This window comes from Camelus ferus, chromosome 1 (genome assembly GCF_009834535.1).
Source record: "Camelus ferus isolate YT-003-E chromosome 1, BCGSAC_Cfer_1.0, whole genome shotgun sequence".
Taxonomy (NCBI): domain Eukaryota; kingdom Metazoa; phylum Chordata; class Mammalia; order Artiodactyla; family Camelidae; genus Camelus; species Camelus ferus.
Genome location: NC_045696.1, coordinates 36218141 through 36237425, shown reverse-complemented (window position 1 = coordinate 36237425; position 19285 = coordinate 36218141). Strand labels below are relative to the sequence as shown.

The 19285-nt window shown below is 33.8% G+C and overlaps 1 protein-coding gene across 1 annotated transcript in view; it reads left to right on the top strand.

Annotated features, from left to right (window-relative positions):
* The window catches only part of PROS1 (protein S), a 61797-nt gene that overhangs the window by 29599 nt on the left and 12913 nt on the right, over positions 1-19285 (top strand). The window contains exons 4-10 of the mRNA XM_006189297.3: positions 3780-3866; positions 5677-5799; positions 5896-6027; positions 8959-9084; positions 11216-11337; positions 12920-13035; positions 15831-16020. Of these exons, the coding sequence (XP_006189359.2) occupies positions 3780-3866; positions 5677-5799; positions 5896-6027; positions 8959-9084; positions 11216-11337; positions 12920-13035; positions 15831-16020 (896 nt within the window). The remainder of the gene's footprint in view (positions 1-3779; positions 3867-5676; positions 5800-5895; positions 6028-8958; positions 9085-11215; positions 11338-12919; positions 13036-15830; positions 16021-19285) is intronic.

The following is a 19285-nucleotide window of genomic DNA, read 5'->3' as shown; positions in this document are numbered from 1 at the left end:
TTCATACAGAAAAAGCAGTTGATAAAATTCAACACTCAGTTATGATAAAAACTTTTGGCAAACTTTAAGAGGACATTCTGAACATGGTAAAGTATGTATAGAATAACCATACAATTTTTCTTCTAAATTTTGATACTTTGTCTATGACCAGTACTCCACTAGATAATTGACAAGTGAAACAGAATAAAATAAAACTTTTCTGGGCAAATAGACATGTATGGTCACTCTAACAATATACACACAAAAGAAAGAGAGAGAGAGAAGGAGGAAGGAAGGAAGGAAGAAGAAAAAAGAAAGGAAGAAAAAAAGAAGAAAACCTACAGTAAACATTATACTTCATGGATAAACTTTATAGTCTCTTTATGATTGAGAACAAGAAAAGGCACACTAGAGGTTACAGCCAATGCAATGGGGAAAGAAAAATAAGTAAGATTTGTATAGATCATGGGACAAAATATATGACCATCATTATTTGTAATTAAAATGACGATATACCTAGAAAAAATAGAATCCATAGACAAAATATTAGAACACATAAGAGATTTTAGATAATTCTAAGACTACCCTATATAAATTGGTAGTGGATCTTTACATAAACAAGTTTCAGTAGGGAATGAAAAGATGATACTATTCACAATGGTAGCAAGTCCCATAAAATATCTGGAAATATCTCAAGAATGCATAATACCTCTATAGAGAAAACTTGAAAACTCAAATTAAGGATATAAAAAATGAACTGAATCATAGACAGACATTTCATGGCCTTGAATTGAACTGAATTGAATACGAAAGAAGATCATTTCTCCTCAAATTAATCTATATATTCAGAGCAATGCCATTAAAAATTCTAACTGATTTTTTTTTTTAGGAATTCAGTAAGTTCAAGTTTATATTTAAATCAGGTTATAAAAGTCCACAAATGCCTAAATAAACCTTAAAAAAGCAAAAGGAGGAAACACCTCGTAAAATATGAATTATACAAAGCCATAGAAAGAAAACCATGTAATATTGTCAGAAAAATATGTAGACTAATAAATTTAATGGGGTTCAGAAACAGACCCATGTATATATGGCAACCTAATATTTGATAAAGATGACACCACAAATCACTGTGAATTGTTTAGAAGATGGTGTCGGGAAGACTGGCCAACTGTAATCAGAAAAATAAATCTGGGCTTCTAACTACCACCAAATATAAAGTGAATTCTAGGTGGAATAAAGACAAAAATGTTAAAGTAAAACTATGAAATTAAAGGAAAAAACATGGGAGAATATCTTTGTGATCAGTGGCATGGGAAAAAACTTCAAATGCAACAAGCCATAAGGTAAAATTATTGGTAAATTTAACTACAGCAAAATTAAGAATTTCCTTTAAAAGACAGACATAAAAGATACGTTTAAGAAACAAGTAAAAGAACGAGAGATGATATTTGTAAGGTTTACACGTGTGTAAATCCACATGAACAATAAATAAGTGCCAATAGAAAAATGGTTAAAAAATAATAAAATTTTCAGAGGAAGAAACCCCCTAGTTTTTTAAATGACATGAAGATATGCTCCATCTCACTAGAAATCAAAAAACAATATATTACTTTCTTGCCAATTATGGCAACAGTTAAGAAGTCAAGATATAGACATTCTTATGCTCTGCTGGTGGGAATGTGCCTCTGGAGAGCTGGTAAGTTCATGCCTTTCTAATGATGCCACAATTCTGGAAACCACTGGGTTTCCAAAGAAATTCTTATGCATGTCCTAACAAGACATGCAAGAAGATATTTTTTGCAGCCCCACTTGCAGAGGTCGGAAGTTAGAGGCAATATGAGTGTCTATCATGAGTAGGGAGGATTATAAAACCAGTGGTTGCATGCCATGAGTAGTGTTTAACACTTAGAAACAATAAATTATGTGAGCAGAATGGATGAATTATAAATACAATCATAAAAAGTGCTGAGTAAAGAAACATTAGAGAGTGTGACATAATACGAAGCTGTTTACAGAAACGAAAATTCATGGACACAAAATTATAAATATGTATTTTATGAGAACATACAAGTGGAAAAAAAAATCTTAACCAGTTAGAATGGTTGCCTAAGGGGTGAATGGGAATGGAAATGGAGATTAAAAGTAATATATATTTTTAAGAGCAGCAGGTGATGGACTTTTCAAAGACCAATAATAATAATGTACCACCAAAGGAGGAGTATGACTAACTCAGCCTTCCATTCAAGAGGTCAGAACAAGCAAACTTTCAGACTTTTATGTGATGGCTCTTTTGTGACTTATAGACAGAGAGGATCTAAAATGGTTTCTTGAAGGAAAGGAAAATTCACTCAACTGACCCCACTGTAATCCCAATGCAACCTTTGTTGTTTATGTGGCACTATTTTTGAACTATTTTTTAGAGTTGACGAATCGAGGCAGATAGGACAGTGGTCCCTACAGCATGTGATAAATCAGATAGTCGGGTCATTAATATGGCTAATGGGAAAAATAGTAAATAAAGGGTGTGTATAGGAACAGTCATAGTCTAGAATCAAGATTTCTTTCTAGGATGTTCTGCCTGGCCCAGTGGATCCTCTCCTGAAAGTGCCTTTTCCTTGGCTTTCCTCCCTGATGGCCCCAATTTCTATTTCTAATTCCATTTCTTAGGAGAGCTTCTGCTTCAGGCCACAACGGGAACAGTCTCTCTCCAGCTCTCCCCTTCCTGCTTATTCTCTCCAGCTTCATCCATTCCTGATGTGCATCAAGAAAGAGAAGTGGGAAGGCCATGCTGCTGGCTCTCCACACTGTAATGCTAAATGCAGGTTTCCAAAAAAACATTATCACATATATTAGTATAGACCAGGCCATACTGTGCTTTAAAGGTTGAACCTACTTTGTAGTCTGGCCTGGGGTTCTAATTACCACAGGGAGCATTTCACCTGGATCTCCAGCTTAAGGGCTTTTAAAATTTGGCCGTCAGATTTGTCCAGAGGTACAAAGTGAGGTTTTCTTACAAATGAGGATTCTAATGAAATGTTCACACTAGAGTAAGCTAATTCTGGGAGTGGGTGATTCAGGAAGAGGGACAAAAGAATTCAGGGAAAGAATACTCAAGACCTAAGGCTGCTTAGGTTTCTCTGGGCCTCCAGAAAGACTGCCGTGATAGAAAGTATTGTTTCTATGGGAAATTATTCTAACTCACCATGTTAGACTAAATAACCTTCCCCAAAGATCATGCTCTAATCTTCAGAACCTCTGCATGTTAACTTGCATGTTATTTTTGAAGATTAATTTAAGGGTTTTGAGATGAGAACACTATCTTAGATTATCTGGGTGGGCCCATCAGATCCTTAAATGCCCTTATAAAAGAGAGGCAGGAGATCAGAGTCCGTAGTAGTTTAAATGACAATGAAGCAAGAGTTGGGAGTGATGCGAGGATAGGGCCCTGAGCCAAGGAATGCAGTAGCTGGCCTCAAGCAGCCGAAAAAGTCAAGGAAATAATTCTCCCACGAAGTCTCTAGAAGGAATGCAGTCCTGCCAGCACCTTAATTTTAGACTTTTGATCCCTATACCTGTAAGAGAATAAATCTACGTTGTTTTAAACCACTAAGATTGGGGCAATTTGTCGCAGCAGCAATAGGAAACTAATGACCACACTAACTTCAAAGGAGCCTTTGAACCCATCTGTGATAAACTGCATTTTCCAAAAATGGCTGCCTCTTTGGATAATTTGTGCCATGATTTCAGATCAATAAGTACGTCTACTCTAAGAAGACTATATTTGTTTGTATTTACAGGTTGCCTTGGCTCTTTTCGTGCTGGATTATTCACCGCTGTACCTCTCTCAACTAATGCCTACCCTGACCTAAGGAGCTGTGTCAATGGTAAACACCTCTACCATCAACTTAAACAACAAAACAAAACAAAAATCTGCAAGTAAAGTACACCCATGTAGATAAAACTAATGTTTAAAAATCAAGGAATGAGCCCTTGAAGGGCTACAGGCCCCTCAAGGAGGTGCTTTTTTTTTTTTTTAGATGAATCTGCCACCTAACATTTAAGTTGAACAGTGTTCCTTGTTTGCTGAACTTTTAGGTCACTGGCTTCAGAATTTTATTCCCAACAGCTTTATTTTGGCTGTTGTCGCTTGATCATGTAGTTATGGCCAAATGTTCCAGTTGACGAACAGGTGAAAGTGGAGCCACATTTATTCTGACTTTTGGCATCAATGATATAAATGTGGAAAACACTGTGATGTCAAATTAGCCTTTTCCCTCTGAAGTTCACATAAGGGCTAGTGCTAATTCTGGTAGGTTGTTTGTCTCTAGTTTATCAATTTCCCGACTGAGAATCAGAGAAAAAAAAGTGAAATTGCAAGTTGTAAACTGAGATGTTTGTCCAGTGAGTATTTTACATGCAGCATTGGCATAATTCATTTATCTGCATTTTCTATAATTTAAAGTTGAGTGTAACTACACAGGTGAAAGTTTGCCTGAATGTGTGTATTTAATCCATACTTAATTTTTTTAATTTCCCTAAGGCCAGAAAAATAGTTTGATATTTTCCTGATTGGCCTGTTTTCTGTCATTTCAACTAATACTGAGTGTATTACTACTTTTCAAAAAACTTAATTTTGTGAGGACATTTTTTGAAAAATTCAGTAATTAGGCTTCAGCTAGGTTTTAAAAAAATTCTTTTTGCAAGTAATAGAAACTTCCTCTGGCTTACTTACGCAAAGAAGAATGTATTGGGAGGATGGAAAGAACTTGTAGAGTTGACCAGGCAGGTTAGACAGGTGTGAAAATGCGCAGGAACCAGGGACCAGTGCAGTGTCTAGTGAGGGGAGAGAGACCACAAATAAGTCAAGAAACAAATGGGCGTATCATTTAAGACAGTGATAAAGCAATGTGACATTTTTTGAAGAAAATGTCCTTCCCCCAGGAATCACAGTATCCTGCTATCTGTTGCCCAATGTCTGAAAACCATATGAGCAGAGCTCTATTTATTTGAGGCAGGAGAATAAATCCGGTCCCTGTTATTCTATGTTAGCCCAAATTGGAAGTCTCAAATTTTTCTATTAACACTGAGTAGTTTTATTTTTTCTGCTTAACTCATGGAATTGTTTTAATGATCAAAGTAGTATATATGAATGTCAAATTGCAGTTAAAAAATGCTATGTATTTGCAAATATAAAAGTAGTTCCCTTCTGGAAAATAATTATAAAGACTTGTCTGATGGATTCACTTTTTTTTTTTTTTTAAAGAAAAGGTATTATTTGAAGGAAGGAGTTTAATTTTTTTCCCCCATTGATTGTGAGCTTTGTGTGCAGGATTTCAATTAAGGGCATATAATTCTTTTTTTTTTTTAATTTTTAAGATTAAAAATTTTTTTTATTGAGGTATAGTCAGTTTACAATGTTGTGTCAAATTCTGGAGTATAGCACAATTCTTCAGTCATACGTGAATATACGTGTATTCATTTTCATATTCTTTTCAATGTAAGGTACTACAAGATATTGAATATATTTCCCTGTGCTATACAGTATAAACTTGTGTATCTATTTTATATATACCAGTTAGTATCTGCAAATCTCAAAACTCCCAGTTTTTCCCTTCTCACCCCGCTCCCCCTGGGCATATAATTCTGTTCACCATGGCGTGTGGTAAAAATTAAATAGATGTGTATTTCCTTCAGCCATTCCAGATCAGTGTAATCCTCTGCCATGCAATGAAGATGGATATTTGATCTGCAAAGATGGCCAAGCTGCATTCACTTGCATTTGTAAATCAGGTTGGCAAGGAGAGAAGTGTGAATTTGGTACGTATGATACACCCAGGCTCATCTGGACTGGCCTCCTGAAAAGTTCTCTGGAAGCTTTATTACTTTAAAGATAATTTATTTCCCCCTTTTTAGATATAAATGAATGCAAAGATCCTTCAAACGTAAATGGAGGTTGCAGCCAGATTTGTGATAATACACTTGGAAGTTACTACTGTTCCTGCAAAAGTGGTTTTGTTATGCTTTCAAATAAAAAGGACTGCAAAGGTAAGAGTAAGAAGGTAGAATACAATGGTATTTACTGGGTGAGAGCAAAATTCAGTTAGAGAAATTTCCCCAGGAAATTCTTGGAAAACTCTTGGATTATAAGCGCTTATAATAAATAACACATTATTATTCACCTTGAAGCCTTGTGATACTAAGAGACTGCTTTTTTGTTTATTGTTTATAGGGTCTTTATAGAGTATTTTATTGTTTTCCTATTATATAATTACTATTTATAGAGTATTTTGTTGTTTTCTTATTGTGTGTGTATGTGTGTACATGCACATGCATGCATTTTAATGAATAATTTCATTATATGGTGATAAAGTGAAGTTTCAGTGCAAGTCCTTGCATACTACAGTCTTTGCAAAGTCATTGTTTATCCTTCTTTCAGACACTATAACCTTATTTCTTTTATTCCAATAAGATAAATAGCTTATAAAGAAATCCATCACAGTCCTTAACTTCTTCTGTTACATTTTATATTTCCTTGTCAGAAATACCTTTCTCATTTCCAATATCAACCCTTCATCTTGCAGCTCATTTCCTGTTGTGGTTTTATAAAAGATGAAGACCTGGTTTTCTTTCTCTTTATGCATTTTAGATCATATCACTGGTCATAACTTTTTTTTTTAATTTCAGATTTAAATAATTCCTGTCAGTTTAGCTTTTTAACAAGTCATTTTACTAGCATATTTCCTTTTTTTTTTTTTTAATACTTCTCTACTCCCCCACCCCCATTTTAACTTCTAAAGAATTACTAAATCTTCAAATATAAGTGCTAGGCGTGTGAGTGACTAAAAATGAAATTTTCCAGCCTGGAGTTAAATTTTGCCTTTACAAATTAGGAGCAAGTTTTTCTTCTTTTCTTTCCTTCTTACTTCCTTTCCCCCTTTCTTTCCTTCCTTCCTCCCTCCTTCTCTCTCTCCCTTCCCCTCTTCTGTTTCTTTCTTTCTTCCCCTCCTCCCTATTCCTCCTCTTCTTGCAAAGAGGTAGAAAAATTTAGTAAGTTAGAATGTAAAGTTTTCTTGTTCATCTCTGTTTGTATCTTCTTTGGTAAATCCTTAAATTGAATTCAGATTCAAGGAATGGTTTGTGCCCCACTGCACTGCAGTGTTAAGCATAGTTTACTATAATATTATTTAAAGTGCAATTAAATGACTCTAAAGTGGACTGCATTAACTAACAATTTCTTCTAAACAATTATCCAATTTGTGATTATGTATCTTTCTTGCCTGCCTATTTGAAGGGCTGTTTGAGGTTAGGTGTTTAGAATATCAGTATCGTTAGAGTATCATAGAAAACCATCATCACGCAGGATACCATATGCTTTCCATTAGCAAATAGTACCCATTCATACTTCTACATTTAAATACTTAATTAGTCTGTACTTCTAAAGAATTTGTGACTTATATTTTTAATTGAAAGATATTTAATCCTTATCCACTGACATAATACACATTAATAAAAAGTTCTCTTTTCGATAAGAGTGTCCCCGATGATCAGAACTTATGTTCTTGTGTGCTTCGTTTACATACATATCCTGGATAAACTAGAATACCTAAGTGCAGAACTATCAGAAGAATATGGATACAAATGTTACAATAGGGCCTTTCCTAGGATATGGATATACTTGGGATTAAGTTGCTAGCAAATGTCTAAAAATGCGAGAATGCAGCTTCTCATCAGACATTAGATGTCAGTAGAGTCATAAAATTCATGTGCTATAACCTAAACTCATATGATTTAAATAATTCCTCATGATATGTCTCAAAGCAAGTAAGTTTAGTCATATGTTTTTACTTTCTGTTAAAAACGTGAATTTTATAGCTCTTTTAAAAAATTAAGTGTTTTAATTTGAAGTAATTGCAGATTTACATGCAGTTGTAAAAAATAATAAAAAGAGATTCCATGTACTATTTACCCAATTCCCCCAACAGTAACATCCTCATGAAACTGTAGTACATTCTAACATCCAGCATATTGACACTGATACAGTCAAGATACAGAGAAATTCTCTTACTGTAAGGGATTGATTCTTTTCTGAGGGGGGAGGCATGTTATTGTAAATAGAGAAATATCTGAAAATTTGGCTTAGTCTATGGAAAAATTAAACTATCAACTTTTTAGAGTAGAGGGTTTTTTTTTTCATTCTGAGCTTGTCTTTCTTCACAGAGTACAGATGAGAAAAATTCACTAATAATTACATCTCTGTTGAATTGTTGTGACTACTCTGTGTCACATATTTTGTTTTTCTCACAGGTACTTATTCAGTAACTAGCTGCAATCAATACTTTGTCTCCTACTCTACAAATATAATATAGTAAAGACATCTGAAATTTCTGGAGTATTACTTTAGCACTAAAGTTATTCTGGATTAACAGCAGCTTTATAAATACTTTAAGACTTTACTCAATCCCATTTTAAATTCAAATCACTTTTGAATGCTTTAAGCAACACTAATAGTATGCAGATTTAACTATTGCTTATTTCCAAAGGAAAAATGTAAGACTGATGAGCCATCTCCTTTTTATTTTTTATATTTGTGATAATAACTGAGTAAACATGCTTTTAAGACCATATTTCAGAAACATCTATTTAGGAATGCATATTAAGACTATGGTGAGTTTCTTCTTCCCTTTATTTTCATACTGTAACCTGGTAGATAAGAAAATAACTAAAGCCCTCTTTTTCTTTTACAAGACTATTAAAGGAAATGGCAAACACCAGTCGAATTCCCTATGCATTTGTATAAAGAAGCCATATTTAGTGAACTAAAATATGATGATGGATTTAATATTTTCTAATACCCACGCCACTCTGTTGTCTCATTAACTACATTAAACTAGATCCAGGAAATACAAATTAAGGGCTCTTTGCTAGCATCTTCTGCTATGGGAAAAATGTCTTGTAATATATTGGTTTCATTTACAGATATAGATGAATGCTCTGTGAAGCCAGGCATTTGTGGCACCGCTGTGTGCAAGAACATCCCAGGAGGCTTTGAATGTGAATGTCCTGAAGGCTACAGATACGATCCCACATCAAAGTCGTGTCAAGGTAGAGTTCTGGTGGTATCATTGGTGGTGGAGAGAGAGGGTGGGTTTGCACCCTGACTTGATTTTAGAAGCATCGGTTCTGTTTGACATCAATAGTCAGGTCTTCTAAGGTGGTAAAACCCACGATATAATTTGATCAGTTGGGTAATGATTGGCTTCCTTCCAGAAAAGTATATTGTGGTCTTTAGGTTTAGAGTTGTGTGATTCGATTGGCCCTCTAAGCTGTGTATGAATTGGAGACCTCCCATGTATGATGAAAGCAATTTAAACACATTTTCACATCATTTAAGTAATAGTCAAAGATAAGAAGGACTTCAAGCTGGAAGGAAACACACACACACGCACACACACAAAAGACAAGTTTAAAAATCATGTGGTCATTACAAGTGTGGTTAGAAACCTTTGGTTTTACACCAAGCTTTTCAATGGTTTTCTGTACATATACCAGTGTGTCATTTATTGTAAAACAGGACATGACCTATTTCTGTTATAATTAAATGCATGTAAAGTAAAATCTCATCGTAACCAAATGATAACCAAGCTCTAAAACCTTGAGAAATGCTGATTAGTACTGTTAGTGCCTGCGGACTTGGGAGAGCCCCTTGGAGCTTATAATTACTTCATGTGTGTGCCTCAGGTAGCTGGGACGTGTTCAAGGAATTTTTTTTTTATCATGGACATATATACAAATTTTCTCACGTTCTCCTTTAAATTTTTAAAAATTTCAAAATGAACTTAATACCATGACTAAAACTAATCAAATCACTAGTAATTTTTCTGTTGTGGCAAAATATATATAAGATATGTGTCCTTTAGCCACTTTTAAGAGTACAATTCAGTGGCATTAATTACATTCACACAGTTATGCAAGCTGTTACCACTATCTGTTCCAAAATTTTTCCAAACAAAACTCTGTAACCATTAAGCAATAAATTCCCCTTCCTCTGTTTCCCAACCCCTGATAACCTCCTTCTGTCTCTAGGAATTGGCCTAAGTCAATAATAATCTTAGAATAGGTTTTTTCAACTATTTATACTCCTTTTGAGATTTTGGTGTCTTACAACCTCATGCCCTCACTGAAAAATATCCCCCACCCTCACACCCTTTCTGCTCTGTCACCGTTCCAGATGGAAGTAGGTGTAGAAGCCCTAAGCACTTGCAGATTTATTATTAACCGGCTTCGTCATCAGTATTGTAGTTGTATTCAATGGATGACAGACATTTTAAAAAAGATTTGAACATAACATATATATATATTTTATTACTTTAATTATACTACTCAATTTTAATGGTATTGAGGGCTCACTAATTTTGGGGTTCTATTCTAAGCCATTTTATGGGGAAACTTATGCTTTAATGTACTAATGAGTATAAATTTTCAGAGATCACAGGGTGTGTTCACTGAAAAGGTCAAGGATCTTATGTAGCTCTGAAGTATACTTTAGCTGAAGCTAAACTTTTCAAGAATGATATTCTTAAAATATGGAGTGTGGATAGAGACCATATGGAAGATTTCACAATAAGTAATAGCACAGTGAGGTGATTTTTTTTTAATCAGTTAAGAAACAAAAATATGTCCTTAGATTTATTTCCAGCATTAATCATTGCATTATGGAGAGTGAAATGTTCTTGATATGGTCATTTAATTCTTAGTTACATTAACCTTCAGTTAAAAGAGATCTTTTCTGATTCCTTTGCTGTCTTCCTATTCTCCACTCCCTGCCTTCTCCTCCTTTCCTCCCACCTTTCCCTTCCTTTCCTTTTCTTTTCTTCAAAGCAAAGAATTAAGAAGTAGTGTCAGTGGCATTTATCAGAAGTGACAGTTACCTTGAGACTCTTAGTCTTTTTTCCTTCAAAATCAGAAAGTTAGTATAATTGTTATATTTTTGTTAATTATTAATTACTGAAAGTTATCCATCAAGTTTGTTGGTTCAGGTGTATAAATAAATAGAAATTACACTTGTAACTTATTTAAATTTCCTTGGCAAGTGTATAAATGTTATTTGATGTCAAAGAAATTTCTTTTGTTGAGGATTTATTGTTGATTATCTCATACTAAAATCAGAATACTCCTTCTTCTATTGGCTTGAACATTAAGGAGATATTGAAATTTATGTTCTCTTTTACCCAAGATGTGGATGAATGCTCTGAGAACATGTGTACTCAACTTTGTGTCAATTACCCTGGAGGTTACTCTTGTTATTGTGATGGGAAGAAAGGATTCAAACTTGCCCAAGATCAGAAGAGTTGTGAGGTAATGTTTTGCAATGCTAACCTTCCTGTCTCATTTTAAATATGAGCAATGAGACAAATCAGGAAAATACAGATGTTCTATTATAATTGCTGTCATTCTAAGCAGGTTATGAGTCACAATCTGTTTACTAATTTTGGTCAGTAAGTGGTAAATATTGTGGGTAATTGGTGACTGAATTAAAAAAAAAAAAATGCTGCAGAGCCACAGTTCAGAGACTGCTCATTTGTATAGATAGCCTGGACATTTACAAAAGGCAAAGTGTATGTTTATTTAAGAAACTGAGAAAAGCTGAGGTTTATACTCTTCTTTGTGAGAAAACAATCTTTCACAGAAACTTTAGTGAAAACATTTGCCAGCATCTACTTTTCTTTATCCCACTGACAAGTTTGATCACGCCTTGGGTGTGTTAGTACTTATAAGAGTGCTCGTAAAATCTCAGGTGGAAACGACTTTGTCAGAGTAGGACTTAGTGGAGTTCAAGTATATCAAAATTCAGAGAGGTCAATTTTGTTAATATATGTCTCTCAAACTTGCTTTTAGTTACTCAGATTTAATTCATAATTGAGCCAGCAATTGAACCTTGAGGGTAGGCTCTATTAGTTTTTCTTCTATTGAAATAAATAGGTCAACACTGAAGTTTTTTTTTTTTCCTCTAAAAAAGGATTACATGTAGTGATCACTAGTCCAATTCTTGAATCTCTTATAAATTTTAAAAGTGAAGGTGAAATTTTATATGATTATGAGGCAGATAGTAAAAATACCCATAAACTAAATAATGATTTAATCGTGGGTTTATATATATGTGTGTGTGTGTGTGTGTATGTATATATATATACAAGAGAAAGCTGCTTATGTCCAAAAAAAAGTAACATTTCATATTATGCCACCTGCTTGGTAAAGGAAGATAAAGTAAGCTAGCTGACATACTAGTAACTTCGGTGTATGTCATTGAAATGTACTGTGTCTATTTTGTAATTTAGTTTCCTATTATTTCAGTAATTGTTGCAGTTACACATCACAAGCTACCTTGGAATAGATTAATTGAAGTTCTAAGAGGAAATGAGATGTTATTTCTGGACCTAGATTTAATAGACTGCTGTTTACACAGTTCCCCCCAGGATATCTCCATATGTATGATTAAGAACTTATCCCTTAAAAAGCTTTTCATTTTAATGTTTGTTTTCACTCTTAGGAAAAAAGATGTTTGATAGGTTTAATGACTCTAAATCACTTTTTTGTGTGTGAATTTCTTAGAGATTAAGATGATATCTTAATTTGCATTTATCCCGTTTAGATTTTCCACCATTTCCTTTGCTATCTAGATAGCACATGTTTGCTCAGAAAAAAAAAAATTGGCTTAATAAGACTTTAAAACATACATATTCTTGGATGTTAAACTGATGGACTATACACGGAAGTTGGACATTGCTGTATTATTACCAAGGGTGTTCTTAATTCATTTTAGTACATCACAGAGGATACATTTGACTAGAACACTAGGAACCAGAGAAAGGATGACAGCCTGACACAAACATCAAGCAGTAACCTATGCTTTTGGTTTGTTTTGTTTCCTTTTTGCCAGGCTGTTCCAGTGTGCCTTCCTTTGAACCTTGACAAAAATTATGAATTGCTCTACTTGGCAGAGCAGTTTGTAGGGGTTGTTTTGTATTTAAAATTTCGTTTGCCGGATATCACCAGGTGAGGTACCAATGTCAATGATAATTTCTAGAGGTAAGCAGGTCAGAAGAAAAGTGACTGAAAAGGTTTGAAATGTGTGAAATTTTATTATCAGATAATTTAGGTATATTGTCAATCAAATGATTTGAGATATCCTGAAGTTCATTTTTTTTCCTTCACACATGTGATTTTCATGCTTGCATCATTTTGGGTCATTCTAGGCTGATCTTCTCCAAGGATCATTTTACCTTAATCCATAATTATTCCTTTTCTAGTGAATATACATTTACTAAGAAGCTGGAAAGTAGATTTAATATATTTGTGAAAATTTCAGTTTTCTTTATACATATAAAAACTAAGCAATGAGAAGTGCTAAAAATATTGCTTTTAGAATATAGCTACATTCATAATTATTAAGAAACTATGTAAGACTGCTTAAGTGGTATTTTAAAGAAATGCATCACATGATTTTAGTTGACTATCTGAATACTTTATCTGCCATTCCTGTAGTTAGATTGGCTTTAGGAAGGGAGTAGGTGCTTCTGTTTTTGAGCTGTGACTTTAATTATCAAAATTTCTTAGAGCCATACATTGGTAGAAATAGAAAAAAGAGATTGGAATTTTGTTGGAATAATGGAAAGGAAACATATTTGATACTGATTATAGAGTCCAAATTTTAAAATATTTTAATTAGATAAGCACACATATTTAGAATGTAATTCATTAGATATATGAGTGATTATTCATTAAATAATTCAACTCAATTCATAGAAATCTTATCTTTAAGGAACACTGAAATTTATTCACTGTTATAATCGTTCTCTTTCATTACTTCCATTTCCTCCAAACCCTGGTTTTCCCCTTTAATATCTCAAAGCAAATAATATCTTCTAGTGATATAGATTGGAGATAGCCTTTCCTTGCTATGAGAATAATGAGAACGAGAGAGAAGAATTAATTACTGCATAACTTCAGGCACTTTTCAGGGTATTCAGTTCTCACTGACATTTCACAAAACCCTGGACTCTTATTGGGTCAAATTAGCCAAATTTTTTTTTTTGGTGTTTATTTATTTGCCTATTATTTATTTAGTTTAAACTTGTTATTGAAGTATCATATATACACAGAAATGTACATGTATCTTACATGTACAGCTTGATGAATTTTTATAAGCTGCTACCTGTGTAACCAACACAAAAAACAGCTGAAGCTTGTTTTTTTTTTCTTTTTTTGCAAATTCTGTCAGCTCTATTTCCCATGATCAAATACTTACCCTACCCCAAAGATAACAAATTCACTTTATTTCACTCTACAATACTTCTGAAAAAGAATGAATTGTTCCCCAATGTAATGAATCAATATGCTGATGTATTCCAGGCAGGAAGTATGCAGAACACAACTCTTTGAATTACTGGTTTAGCATGAGTTTACAAAAAGAAGGAAATTATCTCCATAATAGGATCAACTTCTGGAAGATCCAGAGCATACACAGATTTGGATTTTAGCAAGATAATACATTCTTCACCACAGCAAAATGTGATGATTATGAAAGAGAAGTCCCTATTCCAAGCAAAATGGTTCTTTTTAATATAATCTGAGTTCAGTAAATTCCTACTACATTGTTATCTGTCCAACATAGTTTACTGCACTTTATCTCTTTATAATATTTTCTTGGAATTCTGCAGACTTAAAAGTTTATTCTATCACTTTTTCTTTGTCCCACTTGAGGTAGATTTGTGCCCTATTGCAAAAGGCACCTCTGTTACTATGACCACTGTATATGGAATAAGAAAGCGTATAGGATTCTTTCTTGCCTTATTTAGTAATTATCTGAAGTCTTGACTTTTTAACTTAAATTACCTTTATTTTAACTTAACTCAGATGACTCATAGTTATGCAATTATTTTTCCTATTCCCTGTGTCTTTTTTCAATCATTTTGCTTTGCTGGTCCCTTGGAAACTTTAATGCTGATTCTCATTAAAGAATCCTAAAAGCCTTTAATCTCATTAAAGTATCTAAAAATTGTTATTTTTCAGTCCAGCATCCTTGAGTTTTTTCTTCCCCCGTAGTAGCTACATATATGTGCAGTCTTAATAGCAACAGGCATTGGCAGAGCTCAGATAGCCCCAAACACATGATTTTATCTTTTAAGCTCTCCTTCTGTATACTCTAGTGTAGTGATTTATGCAGTTAGTGTTTTGGAAGGTTTTTGAAATTAAGCTAATATTTAAAAGTTTTCGACTTCCTTACCATGCAAAAAGGCTTAATTATGTTTGCAATCATCCAGATGCTATCTTGTATGTCTCTGTGAGTGGTTCCTTCCTGACATATGTGAAATCATAGGGAAAATATGCTTTTTGATGGATAAACCAGTCACGAAATTGTAACATCTTTTACTAATCATGTATGGATACAGCAAAAAAAAAAAAAAAAAAAAGAATCTTAATGTCATAGTTTGTAAAAGGCTCCAGGAGAGAGACAATATGCCTAATATTTATTTGTATGTGTCTGTTAATTCCAGTATTTTAAAGAATGCCTTCAAAACAAATGCCAAAAGATAGAGAATTATCAAAGCATCTGTTCATTGGGAAAAAAATTCTCCAAGAATAAGCAAGAAAATACAACTTGCTTTTAAACATACATGTAGCCAGAGATAATACACGAACAGCCTAATTCTGCCCTACTGTTTTGTTAATTCCAGGGAAAGAATAGTTGACTATTTCAACATACTGTTGTTTGCCAGTACGAGAGAAAAAGAATAAGATAGTTTTCCATATTTCTCATTACTGAGGCTCTCTCTTTGTCCATTGCTTAGATTTTCAGCTGAGTTTGATTTCCGGACATACGATTCAGAAGGTGTTATCCTGTATGCAGAATCTTCTGATCACTCAGCTTGGTTCCTGATTGCACTTCGTGATGGAAAGATTGAAATCCAGTTTAAGAATGAATATACAACCAAAATAACAACTGGAGGCAAAATTATTAATAATGGTCTATGGAATATGGTATGTTTTGCAGAATTCATAGAGATTCTTTCCACTTTGATGCAGTTTGTATAAAATCATTAATAATTTTTTAAAATAGTGATACCAAACCAAAATGGATTTGGGTTTATCTGATGTGTGAAGTATATCCTACACACTGTAAATCCCTGAAACAGCCTGAGAAATGGTCACCTCTATTAAAATATTTCAGATTTCACATAAATGAAGTTGTTTTCAACTATTTGCTTGAACTACTTTGTCTTCAACTTTTTACCTTTTTTAGTGGCTATCATTGGATGAACAGTGATATTGCCCTGACAGATCAGAGGTTATGCAAAGACAGCACTGATCAAAGACATCTACACTGGATAGCCATCAATATCTTTAACATGAAAGAGAAATACACACAGTAACAAAATCAAAAGGGTTAATTTAATTTTAAATGTTAGCAAATAAATGTAATCAATTTATACAAACAGGATGCACTAGCTGGTACTAATCATAGTGCTTAGAAACTAGCATTTTTACATAATGACCCTTTATTTTAATAATCAAAGCAGCAGTTTAATCTACTGTATTAAAATGGACCTGTTTTTGGAGAAAGGATTATTTGGAGAAGGGATACTATTAGTCTACAGTGGGGAGAATTCTTCTCTGCAGTTAAGTCACTGCTACTTTCAGCAGAGAACAGCTGGGAGAAGGTCAGCTTCACCTTAGAATGTTGGGCCCAAAGGAGATACTTCCTAAGCCTATGGGAGCTGAGGAGAGATCTCGGTTGAGCAATCATATAAAGTCATCACTAAATTGTTTCATTCTTGTATTTGGCCACTCTTGCAATCATATATTCAATAAGCTTTTAGTGAGCATGTTTAAAGTGCTAAGTTCCTGGGTTCAAGGCACTAGAACTGTAGCAAGAGATTGTCCTTGCTCTTGAGCTCAGGTCCTCACAGTTTAGTAGCTGATGCTGCTTTATGAACTGATACAATGTAATGTGAAATGTGTTACAGTTGAGGTGTTAATAAAGAACAATTGGGTACAGCTGTGGTTCACCAAAAAGGGGGCTATCTGCCTTTTCGCAGCCATGGATTTTTGGGCTTCTAACCCTAAAAGAATAGTGTCTTCACTGGATCATATGCAATTGTTAGAGAAGTCACTAAAGTTCTGACTTCTGATGCTTGTTAGTGTAGCTTTGTTAATAGATCTTTCCTACTGCATCTGTATCTAGAATATTTGGTGCATACAGCTATTCCTCCAGTGTGCTGAAGAGTACACTTTAATGCCCACAGTTCCTGAATCACCTATCTAAAATCACTGTAATCACTTTTCAGCAAAAGAAAGCAAAGATAGAATTTTTTTCCAATGAGTTTATATAGATTGAAAATATCAGCTGTTTGAAGGTGAATTTAGATAAATTTCTAGGTATAAAGAAGAAGGTAAATGCTTACCTGTGAAGTTAACATCATGAGTTGTAGGTAGTGTTTACTAAAGAATTGTTCATGAATGGTATTGTTAAAGGTAGGATGCAGGCTGGACGGAAGGCAGGTGTTCATTTCCATTCATCTCTGATGTTTATGATTCTTGTTAAAAAGAAACTATCATTTAATGATATGCCCATGCTTTAATTAAAACATTTAAATGAAAATCTCCCCCTGTAAACTGAATGCAATATGTGAAAAATAAAATTTAAGGACTAAGAAATCAGAGAAAAACGTTAATCTGGTAATAAACTTGGTGCTAGTTGTTCTTTAAATTGTAATTCCATATTTTAACAATTTATGCATTTTAACACCCCTCCCTGTACGTGGGGTTTCTTTTCTCCACATATTTTATTTTTTAAATATTACTGCATGATTTTTTACTAGCTTATAATCTTGATGGTTTATTAATGTAAAATTTGTTTCAAACAAATTTTTGTGGCACAGAAATTATTTCAAATAAATAAACATTTTAAGTAAGCATTTTAATTTTAATTAATAATGAAGTTGTTAAATTAATCTATAAACTGGACTATTCACTTGTAGCAGTTGTTTCACTAATTTTAGTTTTTTTTTAATTTCAAATAAAATACTTAAGAAATGAGAAATTAAAATTGAAATGTATAACTTAGAATTGTTTTGTAATTCAGATAAATAAGACAGAATGCACAATTAAGTCATTACAATGGCTATAACCCATAGAAATAAGTATTGCCACTTTGTAAGTGATTATTATATTTCACAGTTGGGTATAATCCTAATACTGGTTGGAAATATGTAATTTGTATCATAATTTCATTCATTCAACAAAATATCTATTGAGCACATATTTATGTGCTATTCCTTATTCTACGTGGTAGGGATGCAACAGTGAATAAAACAAATCACTGCTCCTATGGAGCCTGTTTAGTGGTGGTGAGATGAAGACCACACATGCATCAACAAATAGATATGTCAGGTAGTAATTGATGCTCTGAGGAAAAAAGAAAAGCAAGGCAGGGCAATAGAGAATGATGATGGTGTGTGTGCATCAGAAGAGCCATCTCTGATGAGATCACATCTGACCAGAGACTGGAGGGCTCAGCCACGAGAAATTTGAGGGAGGGGAGGAGGAAAATAATTCTGTGCCAGGTGAACAGCAAGTAGAGTCTTGGGCTAGAAGGTGTGTTTGTTATATTTGAGGAAGAACACAAGGTCAGGGTAGATGCAATGGAGTAAGAGTGGGAGACAATAGCAGAGAATGAGGTCAGAAATATGGTCTTGAATAAGATCATGTAGGGGTGTGAGAACGGTAGTGAGGACTTGGATTTTATGCCAAGTAGAAAGACCTTAGATGATTTCAAGAAGTGACAGGATCTAATTTGCATGTTAAAAGATAATCCTGGTCAGGACCTAATGGCTTTTGTGGAAACTAGACAAGAGAGAGTAAGGATACAAGAGCATATGGGATTAGGACACTATTGTAATAACACATGGAGAGAAGATGGCAGCTTTGACTGGATTGTTGGCAGTGGGAGTGGTGAGAAGTGGTCTGATTCTGGATGTTTTTAAGGTTCAGCCTTCAATTTAAGGTAGATAAAAACTTTTGGATGTTCAGTGTAAAGAGGGCTTTAAAGGCCATGAAGTTAGTATTGTCGATCTGTGGTTTTAAACCACATCCAGCATAATGCTCTAATTATTATAGAAACAAGAAGGTAAGTTATATAAATAACATATATTCCAATATGTAAATGCTCACGTTCAAGTATAGTACTTGTTCAAGTATAGTACTTGCTCCTATACGTAGAATAACATGAAAACTACAGATGAAG